Source organism: Narcine bancroftii, chromosome 8 (genome assembly GCF_036971445.1).
Source record: "Narcine bancroftii isolate sNarBan1 chromosome 8, sNarBan1.hap1, whole genome shotgun sequence".
In the NCBI taxonomy this organism is placed as follows: Eukaryota; Metazoa; Chordata; class Chondrichthyes; order Torpediniformes; family Narcinidae; genus Narcine; species Narcine bancroftii.
Genome location: NC_091476.1, coordinates 51,696,628 through 51,711,784, shown reverse-complemented (window position 1 = coordinate 51,711,784; position 15,157 = coordinate 51,696,628). Strand labels below are relative to the sequence as shown.

Here is a 15,157-nt window from a genome sequence, read left to right as displayed (position 1 = left end):
TTGAGTTTGTTGTTGAGGAGTCTGATGGTGGAGGGGTACAGCTGTTCCTGAACCTGGTGGTGTGAGCCCTGTGGCACCTAGATCTCTTTCTTGATGGCAGCAGTGAGAACAGACCATGAACTAGTTGATGTGGATCCTTGATAATTGCTGCTGCTCTCCCAATGACAGCGTTCCCTGTAGGTGTCCTCGATGGTGGAGAGGGTTTTGTCTCTGATGCCCTGGGCTGTCTTCACTAACTTTTGGAGGGCTTTATGCTCAGGGTCATTGGTGTCCCCATACCAGACCGTGATGCAGCTGGTTAGCACACTTTCCACCACACCTCTGTGGAAATTTGCCAGGGTTTCTGGTGTCGTATCAAACCTCAGCAAACTCCTGAGTAAGTAGTGGCACTGATGTGCTTTGTTCTTGATGCCATTAATGTGTTGGGTCCAGGAAAGATGCTCCGAGATAGTGACTCCCAAGAACTTATATTTGCTCACCCTCTGCACCTCTGATCCCCAAAGTTCACTCGATTGTAAACCCCTGGCTCTCCCTTCCTGACTTGACTTAGAAGTTAAAATTTAGACATTCAGCATGATAACAAGCCATTTCGGCCCACGAGCCTGTGCTAGCCAATTACATCCATACAACCCCATACATTTTGAGGGAGGAGACAGGAGCCCTGGGGAAAACCCATGCAGACACAGGGAGAACATATAAAATCCCTACAGACAGCACGGGATTCGAACCCCGGTCCTGATCACTGGTGCTGAAAAGGCATTGCCAATCATGATGCCCTGAACTGGATTATTGTAGTACTACTCCCGACATGGTTGTATATTTATTTATTGATATTGCACTACCTGTTGTTTAAGCTGACTTGCTGGATAGCACGGAAAACAAAAGCTTTTTACTGCATCTTAGGACACACGACAAGAAACATTTCAATTCAAATGACCCATTCCTTGTCAAATCCAGTAGCCACATTTTGCTGGTACCACTAGCCTCAATACTCTTTTTACCTCCAAGTCACAGCTGGAGACCTGCCAAGTTCTCTCTTTCAGTAGTCACTAAAGACAAATGTCATGTGCATTGATGTCCAAAGGCAGCAATTAAGTTAGCTTCATCCCATGATAATGGCAGGCAGCAAGGACTGATGAACGGCCTTTTCACAGGTGCTGTGCATCCCATCGAAGTATAGCTAGTGTGCAGCCACAAGGAATGGTTTGGCAGGCGTCAGGCAGACACCAGGCTCTAAGGTGAAGGGCCCACACTGTAGCAATCCCTCTGTCCTTGGAGCTGTCAAAGGAGATTATCGAACAAAGTCCAAGATTGGTACGTTAGAAGCCATTTGCCACTGAGATGTGCCACAAGGAAGGCCTTGCCACTTGAAGGACTCCACTAAAGTGTAAGGGCAGACCAGCAGGGAACCATTGGTCCTCACCTGCCAGGCTCTCTGTGACCATTGTGCACTATGGCAAGGTTTGAATTGAACTGAGGTAAGCAGGAAATCTGTGGATGCCTTGGTCTAGGGCAGTACACAAAAAAATGCTGAAGAATCTCAGCAGGTCATGAAGCAACCATGAACGTCAGGCCTATGCCCTTCTTTAGGTGCGTCTGAATAAGAAGTGGGGGGGGGGGGGGGGGGGGGAGGGGCCGGAAAGCTAATCAAATTGAATTGTTTATAGTCATGTGTATTGAGATGTAGTGAAAAATATTTTGCGTGCTATCCAGGCAACGTAACTCAGATAGCAAGTAGTGGAAGAATCAAAACATAGTGGTCCAATTTAACAAAAATACACGGTGTAGTATTAAAGAGAAGAGTTACACAGTGCAAGGCATCACCTTACACAAATAAGATTTCCATTCACAATTGCGGCGTGTGAAGAGAAATGAGCTGTTTCAAGCATTCAAGCATGCAGTCAGGTGGGCTTAGAATAGTGCTATGGTTCAGGTGTTTTGGGATGTTCAAGACCCTGATAGCTGTTGGAAAATAAAACTTTTTTTAAACCTAGAAGTGTCTGACTTCTGTCTGAAATTAGTTGTGAGAAGAGAGCATGCCTAGGGTGGGGGGTCCTTTATAATTTGGCTGCCTTCTTGAGGCAGTGCCTCACAATGATTTATTCCATGGAATGATGGTTGGTGGCTTGAAGGAGGGTACTTGAGGTTGTTAAAGAAGAGAAGATAAATCTCCTGTGGCCATAAAAGGGGTACAAGTTGACTGGAGAACAATAAACATGGTTCCTCCATTCATGAAGAACAGCAGTGTCAACTGTCCACATCCAACCCAAAATAAACCGAGATCCTAACATACCGTACTACAGTGAAGAATAGTCCCTAATGTGCGTTGTAGAACAGAGAATTGGGAGAACAGGTACATCGTTCCATGAAAGCGATGACACAGGTAGACAGGGTGGTGAAAAAGACGTTTGGCATGCTTGCCATCACAGTTGGGGCATTGAGTGACGGAGAAGAGACATCAGTCAGGCCACAATTGGAATACTTTATGCATTTCTAGTCACCCAGCCAAAGGAAAAATGCCATAAAGTTGAAAAAGGTGCATCAAAGATTCATGAGAATGTTACTGGGATCGGTGGGCTTGAGTTATAAGAAGCCGGATAGACTGGGAATAGAAGGCTGGGAGGTTGGAACACTTTAATGAGGCATACAAAATCATGAAATGCATCGATAAGATAAACAATCAGTCTTTTTCCCCAGGGTAGGGGAGTCTAAAACTCAAGGGCACAGATTTAATATGAGAGGGGAAAGTTTTAAAGGGAACCTGAGGGGCAGCTATTTCACATAGAGAGTGGTGGGTGCATGGAAAGCCCTGCTAGAGGAAGTGGTAGAAGTGGGGATACCATATAATAGTTGAATTTTGTTGACCAATTTTTAAGGGTAAATTTTAGGGGGTTGACTATTACACAGATACTACTTTTGAGCACGATAATTACCTGTGTGTTCGGTGTGTTGGAAGCTTGGATGGGGTGGGGGGATTGGGCATCTGGGACTGGGTGGCAAGTCCATGTTTGAGCCATCAGGAGCTTGGATGAGCAGCAGGCACAGGGTGGTAAGTGTGCATTTGTGGCATTGGGAGCTCAGATAGGCAGGAGGCTAGAGCCTAGGTGAGAGTCCGCGATCATGGCATCAGTAGCTCAAGAGGGCAGGCGGTTGGGGGGCTGGGAACTTGGATGGGTGGGCAGCTGGGGTCAAAAATGGGGGGGGGGGGGTCGACTTTTACACGATAAATGGAAAATATCAGATTTTTGGCCCAAACATGGGGGGGGGTCAACCTTTACACAGAATTGACTTTTACATACTTATATATGGTAATTACAATGTTTAAAAGATTTCTCAGAGTAGATGGATTGGAAAGGGATAGTGGGTTATGAGTTATTACAAGCAAATGAGACAAGCTCAGGTGGACAATTTGGTTAGTATGGACAAGTTGGGCAAAATGCAGTGGTTTGAGTGCTAACAAGTTGGCCCGGGCCTGCAAGAACTTCTTGAATTCCTATGTTTATGTCCATGAAGTTGTACATTTCATCCATGCAGAAAGGCACCTCACACGCGAAAGGTTCATCGAGCAAGGACTTTTCTCTTTCGAGTGATGGAGAGGTGACTTAATAGAGATGTGTAAGATTACATGAGGGACATATAGAGTGGACAGCCAATATCAGAGGACATCAATTTAAGGTCAGTGAAGAAAAGTTCAGGGGAGATGTCAGAAGTACGCATTTTATTTTTACATAGATCATGGTGGGTGACTGGAAGCATTGCTGAGGTGGTGGTGAAGGTTGGTCCGAAAGGGACATTTAAAACTCTTAGAAAAGCACATGGATGAAAGGTTATGGATGCGAGGTTTAAATTGATGGTGGAGTAGGTTTATATGGGTCAGCTCAACATGGTGGTGTGAAGGGTCCGTACTGTGCTGCAATCTTCTATTCCCAAATCCACTCACACTGGAGGTCGCCATGTGCTGTGCATTTTTAATGATTTATTGTCCTCTTCCACTCCGGCCACTAGAATGGTGCCTCTGTGCCTGGGAGAGGGCCAACCTCTCCAGCCACATCCCAGGGTAGCCTGCTCACTTGTTCCCTTCTGTACAGAGGGTCATCAACCTGCTGACCTGTCACAAAGTGAGCACAACCCTCAAATTGGAAGGTACCTCATAGGCACTGCGATGCTGCCATGAAACAACCAATGTCATGACATGTTTGTGACAATAAATCATGATTCTGAAGTAGTATACCCAAGGTTGCAGACACCTTTTGGAAAATTCCCATTGGCAGATGATGGGATCAGATGTATTTCATCCAGTGTTGCAGGCAGCAGTTGTTTGGCTTATGCCTTCAATCTTCTTGAATAAACTTACAACATTAGCCACCCTCCAGTCTCCTGGTACTTTACCATTAGCTAACAATGATGCCAAGGTTCCTGCAACATTTTCGCTGGGATCCCATAGTGTCCAAGCAGACATTTGGTCAGTCTCCACCTTTATGCACTTTAAGACATCCAACACCCACCATTTTGTAATGTGGATAGATTTCAAGACATTATTCCTTTCCTTGAATTCCTTAGCTTTTGTGAACTTCTCAACAGAAAATTCAAAAGAGAAATAGTCATGTCAGCCGTTGTCCATCTCCTGTGGTTCTACACATTCTCCTCAGATTGCATCAATGGGCGGAAGGCTTAAATTATTGGGAGAAAATGGACAGGCTGAGACTATTTAACCTGGAGTAAAGGAGGTTGAGGAATGAGGGGCATGATTATATAATGGTCACAGTCTTTATACCAGGGCAGAGAAGTCTAAAACTCGAGGGCACAGATTTAAGGAGAGGGGAAAAATTTAAAAAGGGGTCTGAGGGCCAGTTTTTTCACGTAGTGGGTGGTGGGAAAGTTTAATTGAGGTCAAAGATCCTCCATTACCCAAGAAGGTTTTAGACAGACACATGTCTATGCGGGGAATGGAAGGATCTGGATCGTGTGTAAACTGAAGAGATTTAGTTTAATTTGATCTTGTGTTTTGTGTAGACATTGTGGGCCAAAGGAAGTGTTCCTGTGCAGCACGGTTCTACCTTACTGAACACTAGAGAAGGTCAGAAGAACTGAATTGGCTTATTCTTACCCCTGTTTTAAATTTTAAATTTATATTTAGACGTACAGCATGGTAACAGGCCATTTCAGCCCACGAGTCTGTGCTGCCCAATTTACACCCCATTAACCTACACCCCCCGGTACATTTTGAACAGTGGTAGGAAACCAGAGTCCCTTGGAAAAACTCCACACAGACACAGGAGAACGTACCAACTCCTTACAGACTGCACAGGATTCGAACCCCTGTCCGGTCCCGACTGCTGACACTGTAAAGGCGTTCCGATAATCGCTACACCAACTGGGCCGCCCAGAAATAAAGAACAAGAGCAGGTTTCTCATGTCTTCATGGCACAGATAATAACATTTTCAAGTCACTTAATAAGTGGTGGAGAAGACTCATGAAAAATACCTGCATCTTCTGAAGAATCCATTTTTAGAGTCATTAATTCTCAAACCTATTACAGGAGAGAAAGCAACATCTCCATTCAACTAAGATTGTTCCCTTTCACTAAAGGTTCCATGTTTGCAGCAGCTTGCATAATTTCCAGCGTAACATTGACAACTTCACCCCCGCCACTAGTTTACACATCATGCTTTAAGCAAGCAGATTCCCAAAAATCTAATTGAGACACAAGTTGTTATTTAGGGTCGAATGTCACAAAATGAGGCTGGACTTGTACGCCTTCTTACTTGGAAAAGGATAGTTTTTGCCAACTTCAGCCATCGGTTGGCGGCCATTAGTGGATGAAAAGGGACTGCAGAGAACCTGGAGAAATAAAACAGCTGGAGGAACTCAGTGGGACAAGCGGCATTTGTGATGTTGGCGGGGGGGGGGGAAGGGGTAGGTAAATAGCTAATATAAATAGACAGGGAGGGTTGGGACAGGGGCCAGTAGATGATAAGTGGAATGAGAGAAGGATGATGGGCAGAGGGAGCTGGAAGGAGGGTGGGGAAGAGGTGACATTGGGAGACAGAGGCAGGTGGAAGCAAACCAGGAAAGAAAGGCAGGAGTCAGACAATGGGGTGGCTGATATAGGTGAAGAAAAATGCTGGAGAGGGATCAGCGGGAACGCAGTACTGGAATCTGTTATACAAGGACAGTGGTGATGGGAACCATTAGAGGAGAGGTGAAGGGTAGATGGAACCAGATGAGAAAGGATTTGGTGGGTGAAGTGTGTAGGTGGAATAAAAGTCAGCCACAAAGATCCAATAATTTCCTTTCCACCAACAAACTCATCCTCCCCACAGAACGTCATGTTAACAGGAAGAAGTTCCCTTTTTGCCTCTCATTTTGGGGCAGCATGGTTAGACCAACAGTGTTACAGCACCAGTGATCTAGACTGGTGTTCAAATCTCACGCTGTCTGTAAGGAGTTTGTACGTTCTCCTAGTGTTAAAAAAAAACATACCAGGGGTTGTAGGTCAATTGGATGTAATTGGGCAGCATGGGCTGAAAGGGCCTGATACCATGCTATATGTCACAAAAAAAATTAAACTCAAAAGGTTTAATTTCAGATTATTTTCAGTTCGCAGATTTATTGTCCAAGAACATACATTTCATCACATACAACCCTGAGATTCTTTTTCCTGCTGGCCAGGCAGAATTAGTCTTATTGGTAGTACAAAAAAACTGTGCACAAGGTACACATTTAAACAAATAAAGAACTATAAACAGATATGAAATGTAAACAAAATGACTCTGCAATACAGTTGGTGACATGGAACATTTTGTTCGGGACGTGGAATAGTCCTTGTTCGAAACCTCCTCTGGAACCACTTCTGAACTATTTCTTTGCCACACTGATTTCTGCATTGGTGCCACTTCCCATCCCCGTGAGGAACTCAGCAATTTTATTACTTCCCTGCTAACTTCACCCTGCTCTCAAGTTCACTTGGATCATTTCGGTCTCCATCAGAGGAGGCCAAATTATTCACTCAGATTTACTATAAACCCACTGACATCCAAGGCTGCCTGGAATACATCATGTCTCTTGTAAGGATGCCCACTATTTCTTCCAGTTTCCGCTGCATCTGTTCTCAAGATGAACTTTCTCATTCCAGTTCCCCTAGTCCCCACCTTTCACCCCACTAGGCCTCCACCAGGTGCAATGAGATCCCACCATTAGCCACTTCTTCCACTGCCCACTCCTTCCTGCCTTCTGCAGGGGCCGCTTCCTCTATGACTCTCTGGTCCGTGCATCCCATCCCACAATGGCCCCTGACACTTTCCCACCACCTCAAGAGGTGCAATGCATGTCCCTACACTCCTCCCTCATCACCATCTGGGGACCTAAACAGCTCTGCCAGGCAGAGGTTTATGTGCATCTCTCCCCTCCCCCTCCCCCATCCTCACCGACAACATTCAACGTACCCAATATGATCTCCTCTATATTGGCAAGAGGAAGCGCACACTTAATCAACCAGTTTCTACAGCACTATGACCGCAATAGCCAACCTGAGCTCTCGATTGTACAGCATTTGTATTACCTGTCCTACACTATCCTGACTCTCTTTGGCCTCCCCAGTGCCAGGGTGACAGACAACACAAACCAGAGGAACAACATCTCACCTTCTGCCTGGGTAACCTATAACCCAACAGTATGGACATTGAATTTTTATAGGTAATCCTTACCTCCTGCATTCCCCTCTCTCTCATTTTGAGCCACCTCCAGCTTTCTCATTTTTGTCCCTTTTCCAATATCCTCCTCCAGCTCCCCCATTAGCCACTTCCACTCCTCTTCGATCCACTGTTACGAACTGCATGTAATGACCAACAATAGAAATGAACTAGTGTTTAATTTTAGAACACTAATTTTATTTCTAACTCTTAAACCATAGTATTAACTTTTAAACTCTGCACAGGTGCGAGTGTGTGTATATACATTGTGTGCGAGTGTGTGTATATACATTGTGTGGGAGTGTGTGTATATACATTGTGTGCGAGTGTGTGTATATACATTGTGTGCGAGTGTGTGTATATATACATTGTGTGGGAGTGTGTGTATATACATTGTGTGCGAGTGTGTGTATATACATTGTGTGCGAGTGTGTGTATATATACATTGTGTGCGGGTGTGTGTATATATACATTGTGTGGGAGTGTGTGTATATACATTGTGTGCGAGTGTGTGTATATATACATTGTGTGCGAGTGTGTGTATATACATTGTGTGGGAATGTGTGTATATACATTGTGTGCGAGTGTGTGTATATATACATTGTGTGCGGGTGTGTGTATATATACATTGTGTGGGAGTGTGTGTATATACATTGTGTGCGGGTGTGTGTATATATACATTGTGTGCGGGTGTGTGTATATATACATTGTGTGCGAGTGTGTGTATATACATTGTTGGGGAGACTGGAGATGTGGCAGCTACAGACTCATGAATTCTCCTTGCATTGCCTTTGAAGAAATGTCCACCCACACAAGCTGTGGTCGCAACATTCCTGGTCCTCTTGTAGGCAAGACTCAAACTGGGTGACCTCTATAAAGCTTCCAAGACCTGGCACCGGTCCCTCTAAGTAACTTCACTGCTAGTCACACTTAAAATGAAGCCGTCTCTCCAAGTGACCTCCACTATGAGTCACAATCAAAATGAAGCACTTTGCCTCCCAAGGTCAATCCATTGAAAAGGTCCATTCACAAACCATGCTTTGCTCTAAATTCCACAATAACTGGCCCTAAGAGCTGCTTCCTCTTCAGCCGTCAGAATGATTCTCCCTTTGCAATATCACAATGTATCGAATTCTGGAACAGACTGTGACAAACCTTCCCTCAGTTCTTTCAATGCATCAAATTATCGCTGGGCTGCGACTTGTGCTTGTGTGAAATTTTAACTCTGATGATTCAGTCCCTCTGGTCTATACTATCCCTTAGTGTGATAATCCCCTTTTACTAAAACGGGAGCTCATAATACAACTACTTCAAACACTAAAGGGCAAAAAGAATCAAGGGGTATGGAGAGAAAGCAGGAATAGGGTACGGAAATAATTTGATCAGTCATAATCGTCTTGAATGGTGTAACAGCTTGAAGGGCTGAACGGCCTTCCCCTTTTCTATGTTTCACAGATTTCATCATCCCCACAAATGATTCCATCTGCCCATCACTTTTTCCACTAATGGTTCTCATTATCACCTTCCTGACATCAGATTCCAGCATTGGGAGCTTTTGTACTTCCACTGACCACACTCCAGCCTGTCTCCACCTGCACCCATCCCTCTACCCACATGCCTCCATTTGCCCAACATCCACAACTCCTATCACCGACTAACAGGCCCCTTCTTGTCTCTCCACTAGTTCTCTTCCCTTTTGCTCTCCTTCATGATGCCAAGTTGCATCCAAAGCAATGGCAATTCATCTACCCACCACCCCCCCCCCCGCCCCCGCCACCCTACAGGGGCTACTTGACCCTCACGTTCCTCCAGCAGTTATGTTATGGATGAAATGAATGTGATCTCTGGAAGTTGCCGGTGTTTCTGCACAGACAGGAGGTGAAAGCAGCAACAAGAAATCCATTGATTGGGTTCTGATCTGACCAGTTGCGTGGTGCTGGGATAACAACTGCAAACCTATAACAACAGCTGTGTTGAACTTCTGGAACTCAGTCTCATTTTAGATGGGGCAACATTAAAAACACGCATTCCTCTCTCTTTCCCTCTCAGCCTTCTGAAGGGACTGCTTCCTCCACGACTCCCTTGTCCACTCTTCCCTTTCCGCCAATCATCCCCTTGGCCCCTACTCCTGTGAACAGAGAGGATGCTCCACTTGCGCCCACACCTCCTCCCTCACCACCATCTGGGGACCAAAATAGTCCTTCCAAATGAAGCAACAATTCACTTGTGAATCTGCAGGGGTCGGCTACTGCATCCGGTGCTCCTGTTGTGGTCTCCTCTATGTTGGAGAGACTGGGCGTAGACAAGGAGATCACTTTGTTGACCACCTCAGCTCTGTCCGCCACAATAGCGTTGATCTCCCAGTGGCCATCTATTTCAATTCCCCATCCCATTCCCTTGATGACACATCTGCCCGTGGTCTCATGCACGGCCAAACTGAGATCAGCCTCGAGTTGGAGGAACCACACCCGATTGTGAACCCTCCAACCAGATGACATTAATATCGACTTCTCTGGCTTTCATTAGAAAAAAAATCCACCACCCTCCCTTCACCTCTTCCCCCAGCTCCATCTCTCCCTTCCCTGTCTCCTTTCGCATATACATGATAAATATTCACCTCTCCCCTTATCACATGCAATGAACACCTTTTGATGGACTGGATTCCTCCCCCAGCCGGCACTCTCTGAATTCTGAGATTTTCTCAGATTTCCTGCTTATGGCTCATTCTGCTTATTCCTTGAATAAACGTCAGCAATATAACTTAGACTTTAATGGTCACTGAAAGACTGGTTGAGTTTCTCCAACATTTCAGTGTGTTTTTAACATAAAAACCATCTCAACACACACCCAAGCGCCCCTTCGTTCAAGTCGGAAAATGATGACAATTCATTTCTCACAATGGAAAAGTGGTGCAGCTGATCCCTGTGCCAGAGGCCTGGTAAAAGCACACCAAAATGCTGGAGGAACTCAGCTGGTTTTTTCAGCATCTATTGGAGACCAGGATCTACTAGTGTTTTGTGTTTCAACCAGAGACCTGGGTTCCATCTCGATCTCGGGCGCTGCTCTGCCTGGGATTGCTCAGTCTTCCTCCAACATTTGGCACAGGGTAGCACGGTTAGCACAACGCCTTTAAGGGACCAGCGATCAGAACTGGGGTTCAAATCCCACAGCCTACAAGGAGTTTGTTCGTTCTCCCTGTGTCTGCGTGGATTTTACCCGGGGACTCCGGTTTCCTCCCACAAAACATACAGGGAGTGTATGTCTATATTTAATTTTAAAAATTAAGAAAATTTAAAGTCCAAGGATCTATTAGGTGGTTCATTGTAAAATCTCCCTGGCGTAGGTGAGAGGTCATATCTAGAGGGTGAGGTGATGGGAACGTGGGGAGGACAGAATGAGTGTAAATAGATGGCTGGTGGCCAGCACTGTTCTGATGAGACAAAAGGGCCTGTTTGCATGTTAAATGATTATGGTAACATTAAATCATGGGATGGTGAGGTGGAAGTGAGGGGAGACTGTCCTTCACTTTAAGCAACACTCCAGGTAGAAATTGGTGGGATCAGATCAGTTTCATTGACATGTCTGATCAAACTCAAGATGATTGTTGGGTGCCCCATACAAGCCAACAAGTCTTTGGGCAAATGCATGAGGTTAATGCACAGAAGGGAAAGAGAACAAGCAGCCAGCTATGCCTTCTTGTCTCTCCTTGCTTTGGATGCAACTTGGCATCATGAAGGAGAGCAAAAGGGAAGAGAGCTAGTGGAGAGACAAGAAGGGTCATAGCAGCCAGCTATGCCTGTGTTGACTGCACCTCACCACCATTTCCATCCCCTTTTCTCAGCTACTCCTTTAACCATTTTGATTTCTTTAAATAATAGCGCCCTTGCCGGAACTGCTGTAAGGGCAGCGCTGCCACTGGTGTTGATCTGCGGACAGAGGGGAGCAAAGTCACAGTGCTAAGCCATGGGATCCAACCCCCCCCCCCCCCCCCGTCCCCACCCGTCCGACTGCTGTCAGCTCTGTACAGGCTGTTATAGGAGCCAACAGTGGTTCACTTTAAAATCCCATGACTCCGGGGTCTGTGCCCAAAATGGTGGCACCTACAATTGGCAGCAGCCACAAGAGGTTGCAGGCTCCGAGGAAGTGGAGGACTGGCACAGGGCATTGGAGAACAGGAAGACCATCCCCACTTGAGAAGGAGAAGCAGAGGAGATGACCCATGGGACAGTGACCACAGCGGCAGACCAGTGAGGCTGCAGAACACAAAGATGATGGGCTGTTGGTGACTCGAGGCGATGAACCTACAGCTGACTCACACTGGGCTGCAGACTGCTGGAGACTGGCTGAAGGGGCACAGATGTTAGAGGGTGCTGAAGGCTTCCTGGTCATGTCAGAAGCTTGGATTGCTGATGGTTTGGACTGAAAGCTGTGTGTCTGTGGAAGCTGCAGGAGTGTTGGAGGTGAAACCATGGACGCTCAGTGACTCTGAGGGGATCCTCTTTTGCTCCTCCTTCTCTGGCTGAAAGGGATGCTGGGAAATTTCTGCTGATGATAAATTTTTATTTGCCTTACAACAGACTAAAAGAAATTCCATGCAATTACACCCAATTGGCCAGCACGGAACATTTCTGAACGGTGGGAGGAAACCCACACAGAACAGAGAGAATGTCCAAACTCCTTACAGACAGCTCAAGACTTGAACCCTTTTTGCCAGTCGCTGGGACTGTAACAGAGTTGCGCTAGCCACAACACTAACCGGGCTGCCTTTAAATCTAAATCATATCACCGTCTCTACTTTCCCTTAAAGCATTGAAAATGCTGACCGTCAACCTTGCGGCAGGAAGCTCCAAGCCACCTACTTGGGTTAAGTGTGGACAAGTACAAAGGTCAGCATGATCATGATGGACCAAAGTCAGTTTCAGTGCAAACTAGGTGACTCGATGAGTTATCTTTGCACCCTAAATCCATCCCTCAGTCACTTTGTTTGTTTTCATTTTCACTCAAAATAGCCTTTCACAATTTGCAAAACTCTGCTTAACATGCTTGGTTCTGGCAAATACAATCTCAGTTCTCATTTTATTTGCAATATTGCATTCCTGAGATTACTGTGGTGAATCATAACGCCTAAACATTGACTTGAGAGATGCCTCAGGCATGACAGTAGTTCTACTTGGCGTTACACTGAAGTTCTATCTGCTCCCCTGAGTGAATGCAGAAGATCACATGGTAGCATTCTGACAAAGATCACCAAGAAAATAAGAGCAGGAGTCCGTTTGCCCCTTGAGCCTGCCCGACCCTTCAATAGGATCACGACGCCGGTCTGCCAACTTCTTTGTGCTAGATCCTTAATATTCTTAAGCCCCGATCTTCAAAAAAAAAAATTAGCTGTTGCCACCCATGATCTCGTCTTCACCCGTCTCTGGGATAAGGAATTCCAAAGATTCACCAGGCACTGCAATCGGTTTGCATCACTGAAAGAGATGACCTAGTCTCTCGACTGAATGGCTGTTCATGGGAGCTTGCTGTGCACAAATTGGCTGCCACACTTGCGCCAAGATTGATGCCACTTCAGAGGTATGGTGTTAACTGTGATGAACTGGGATTGTGAAATGAGATAGGGAAAAAAAACAAATTAAATGGAAATTCTGTTCTGCACCATGGATATTGATGGGGCATAGACCTACATTTAAACCAAGAAGGTGGACTGAAAGACTGGGCACAACTTGCATACACCAAGAGCAGCATTAGAATTTATTGTCACGAAAGGTGTTGCTTTGCAATAGCATTACATAGGAACATAGGAAGTAGGAACAGGAGTAGGCCAAAAATGGCTCATCAAGCCTGCTCCGCCATTCAATAAGATCATGGCTGATCTAATTTATGACCTAACTCCACCTACCTGCCTTCTCCCCATATCTCCTAATTCCTCTAACATGTAAAAATTTATCTAATCGAATTTTAAATATGTTTAATCAACCACTTCCCTGGATAGAGAATTCCAAACATTCACTACTCTCTGGGAAAAACTATTTTTCCTCATCTGTCCTAAATCTACTCCCCTGAATCTTGAGACTGTGTCCTCTCGTTATTGCTATAAATTACATTTCAAAAATAAATAGGAGAAAGTGAGGTAGTGTCTGTGGTTCATTGTTCATTCAGAAATCTAATGGCAGGGGGAAGAAGCGGAGCTGCTGAGTTGTCGCCTTCAGGTTCCTGTACGTTTTTCCTGATGGTAGCAGAGTGAAAAGGTGGTGAGGGTCCTTGAGGTTCGAGGCTGCTTTCTTAAGGCATTACCACTTGTAGATGTCCTCGATGGAGTGAAGACTGATATCCATTATGTCACTGGTCGAGTTAGCAACACTTTAGTGATTTTATCTGTCCTGTGCATTAGCACCTCCATACCAGACAGTGATGCAACCAGATAGAATGCTCTCCACAATACACCTGTAGAAATTTGCAAGAATCTTTGGTGATATAGATATCTCCTCAAACATCTCAAGAGTATAGCTGCAGGTGAGCCTTTTTCATGCTTGTATCAACAAAGAGCCAGGACAGACCATAATTTGAGGCTCTTGACCCTGTCCACTGCTGACCCCTTGATGAAGACAGGTTTGTGTTCACCCGATTTCCTCCTGAAGCCCACATTCAGCTCCTTGGCTTTGCTAATATCGAGGGCAAGGTTGATGTGACACCACTCATTCAGCTAATCTACCTCCCTCCCGTACACTTCCTCATTGCCATCTGTGATTTTGCCAATGACCGTAGTGCCGTAAACAAATTTGTAGATGGCATTTGCATTGTGCCTGGCCACACCATCATGGGTGTATAGTAAGTAGAGCAGTAGCTAAGCACACATCGTTGAGATGTGCCTGTGTTGATCGTCAGTGAGGAAGAGACAGGGGAAGAGTGGTGGGTAAATTCAGGAAAAGTTTGAAAAGGAGGAATTCTTGTTGGTAACTTTGAAATAGATGATCATTCCATTCCCTAGATCATGCACATAAACTAATTAGCAAAGGTCAAAGATGAGCCCAGAAATACCACCATAGGTTGGCATTTAAAAATTAGCATCGAAAGCTCTTGAACCTTTTATCTATCTGAACAAGTTCAATTCCATCTTTCATAAATGGTAGCCAGCAATTCATTTTTTGCCCCATCCGACATCAGACTCTGCATTAACATAATATGGGTCATGTCCCCCTGGTGAAACAAGGACCTGAGACTTGGATAGGAAAATGTCTAGTCCTTCCTTCAGTGACAGTGGGATTGCCTCAGCTCGACTTTCCTGCCTTGAAAACTCAGTCAATCTATTCCCTGAGTTTAGTCAGCATTCTACCATTCCACTGTACTATAGGACAGCAGGGTTAGTGCAGTGGTTAGCACAATGCCTTTACAGCACCAACCATTGGGACTGGGGTTCGAATCCCACAGTGTCTGTAAGGAATTTGTATGTTCTCCTCCGTGTCTG

At 45.4% G+C, this 15,157-nt stretch overlaps 1 protein-coding gene across 17 annotated transcripts in view; it reads right to left on the bottom strand.

Moving 5' to 3' along the window:
- Window positions 1-15,157, bottom strand: part of LOC138740690 (muscleblind-like protein 3) — a 118,342-nt gene that overhangs the window by 85,014 nt on the left and 18,171 nt on the right. The window contains exon 1 of one of the 17 annotated variants that reach the window (XM_069893705.1): window positions 7,708-7,798. The exons of the other annotated variants lie outside the window; for them this stretch is intronic. Coding sequence (XP_069749806.1) covers window positions 7,708-7,731 — 24 coding nt within the window. The 5' untranslated portion in view covers window positions 7,732-7,798. Of the gene's footprint in view, window positions 1-7,707; window positions 7,799-15,157 lie in introns of those variants that run through there. 17 annotated transcript variants of the gene reach the window in all.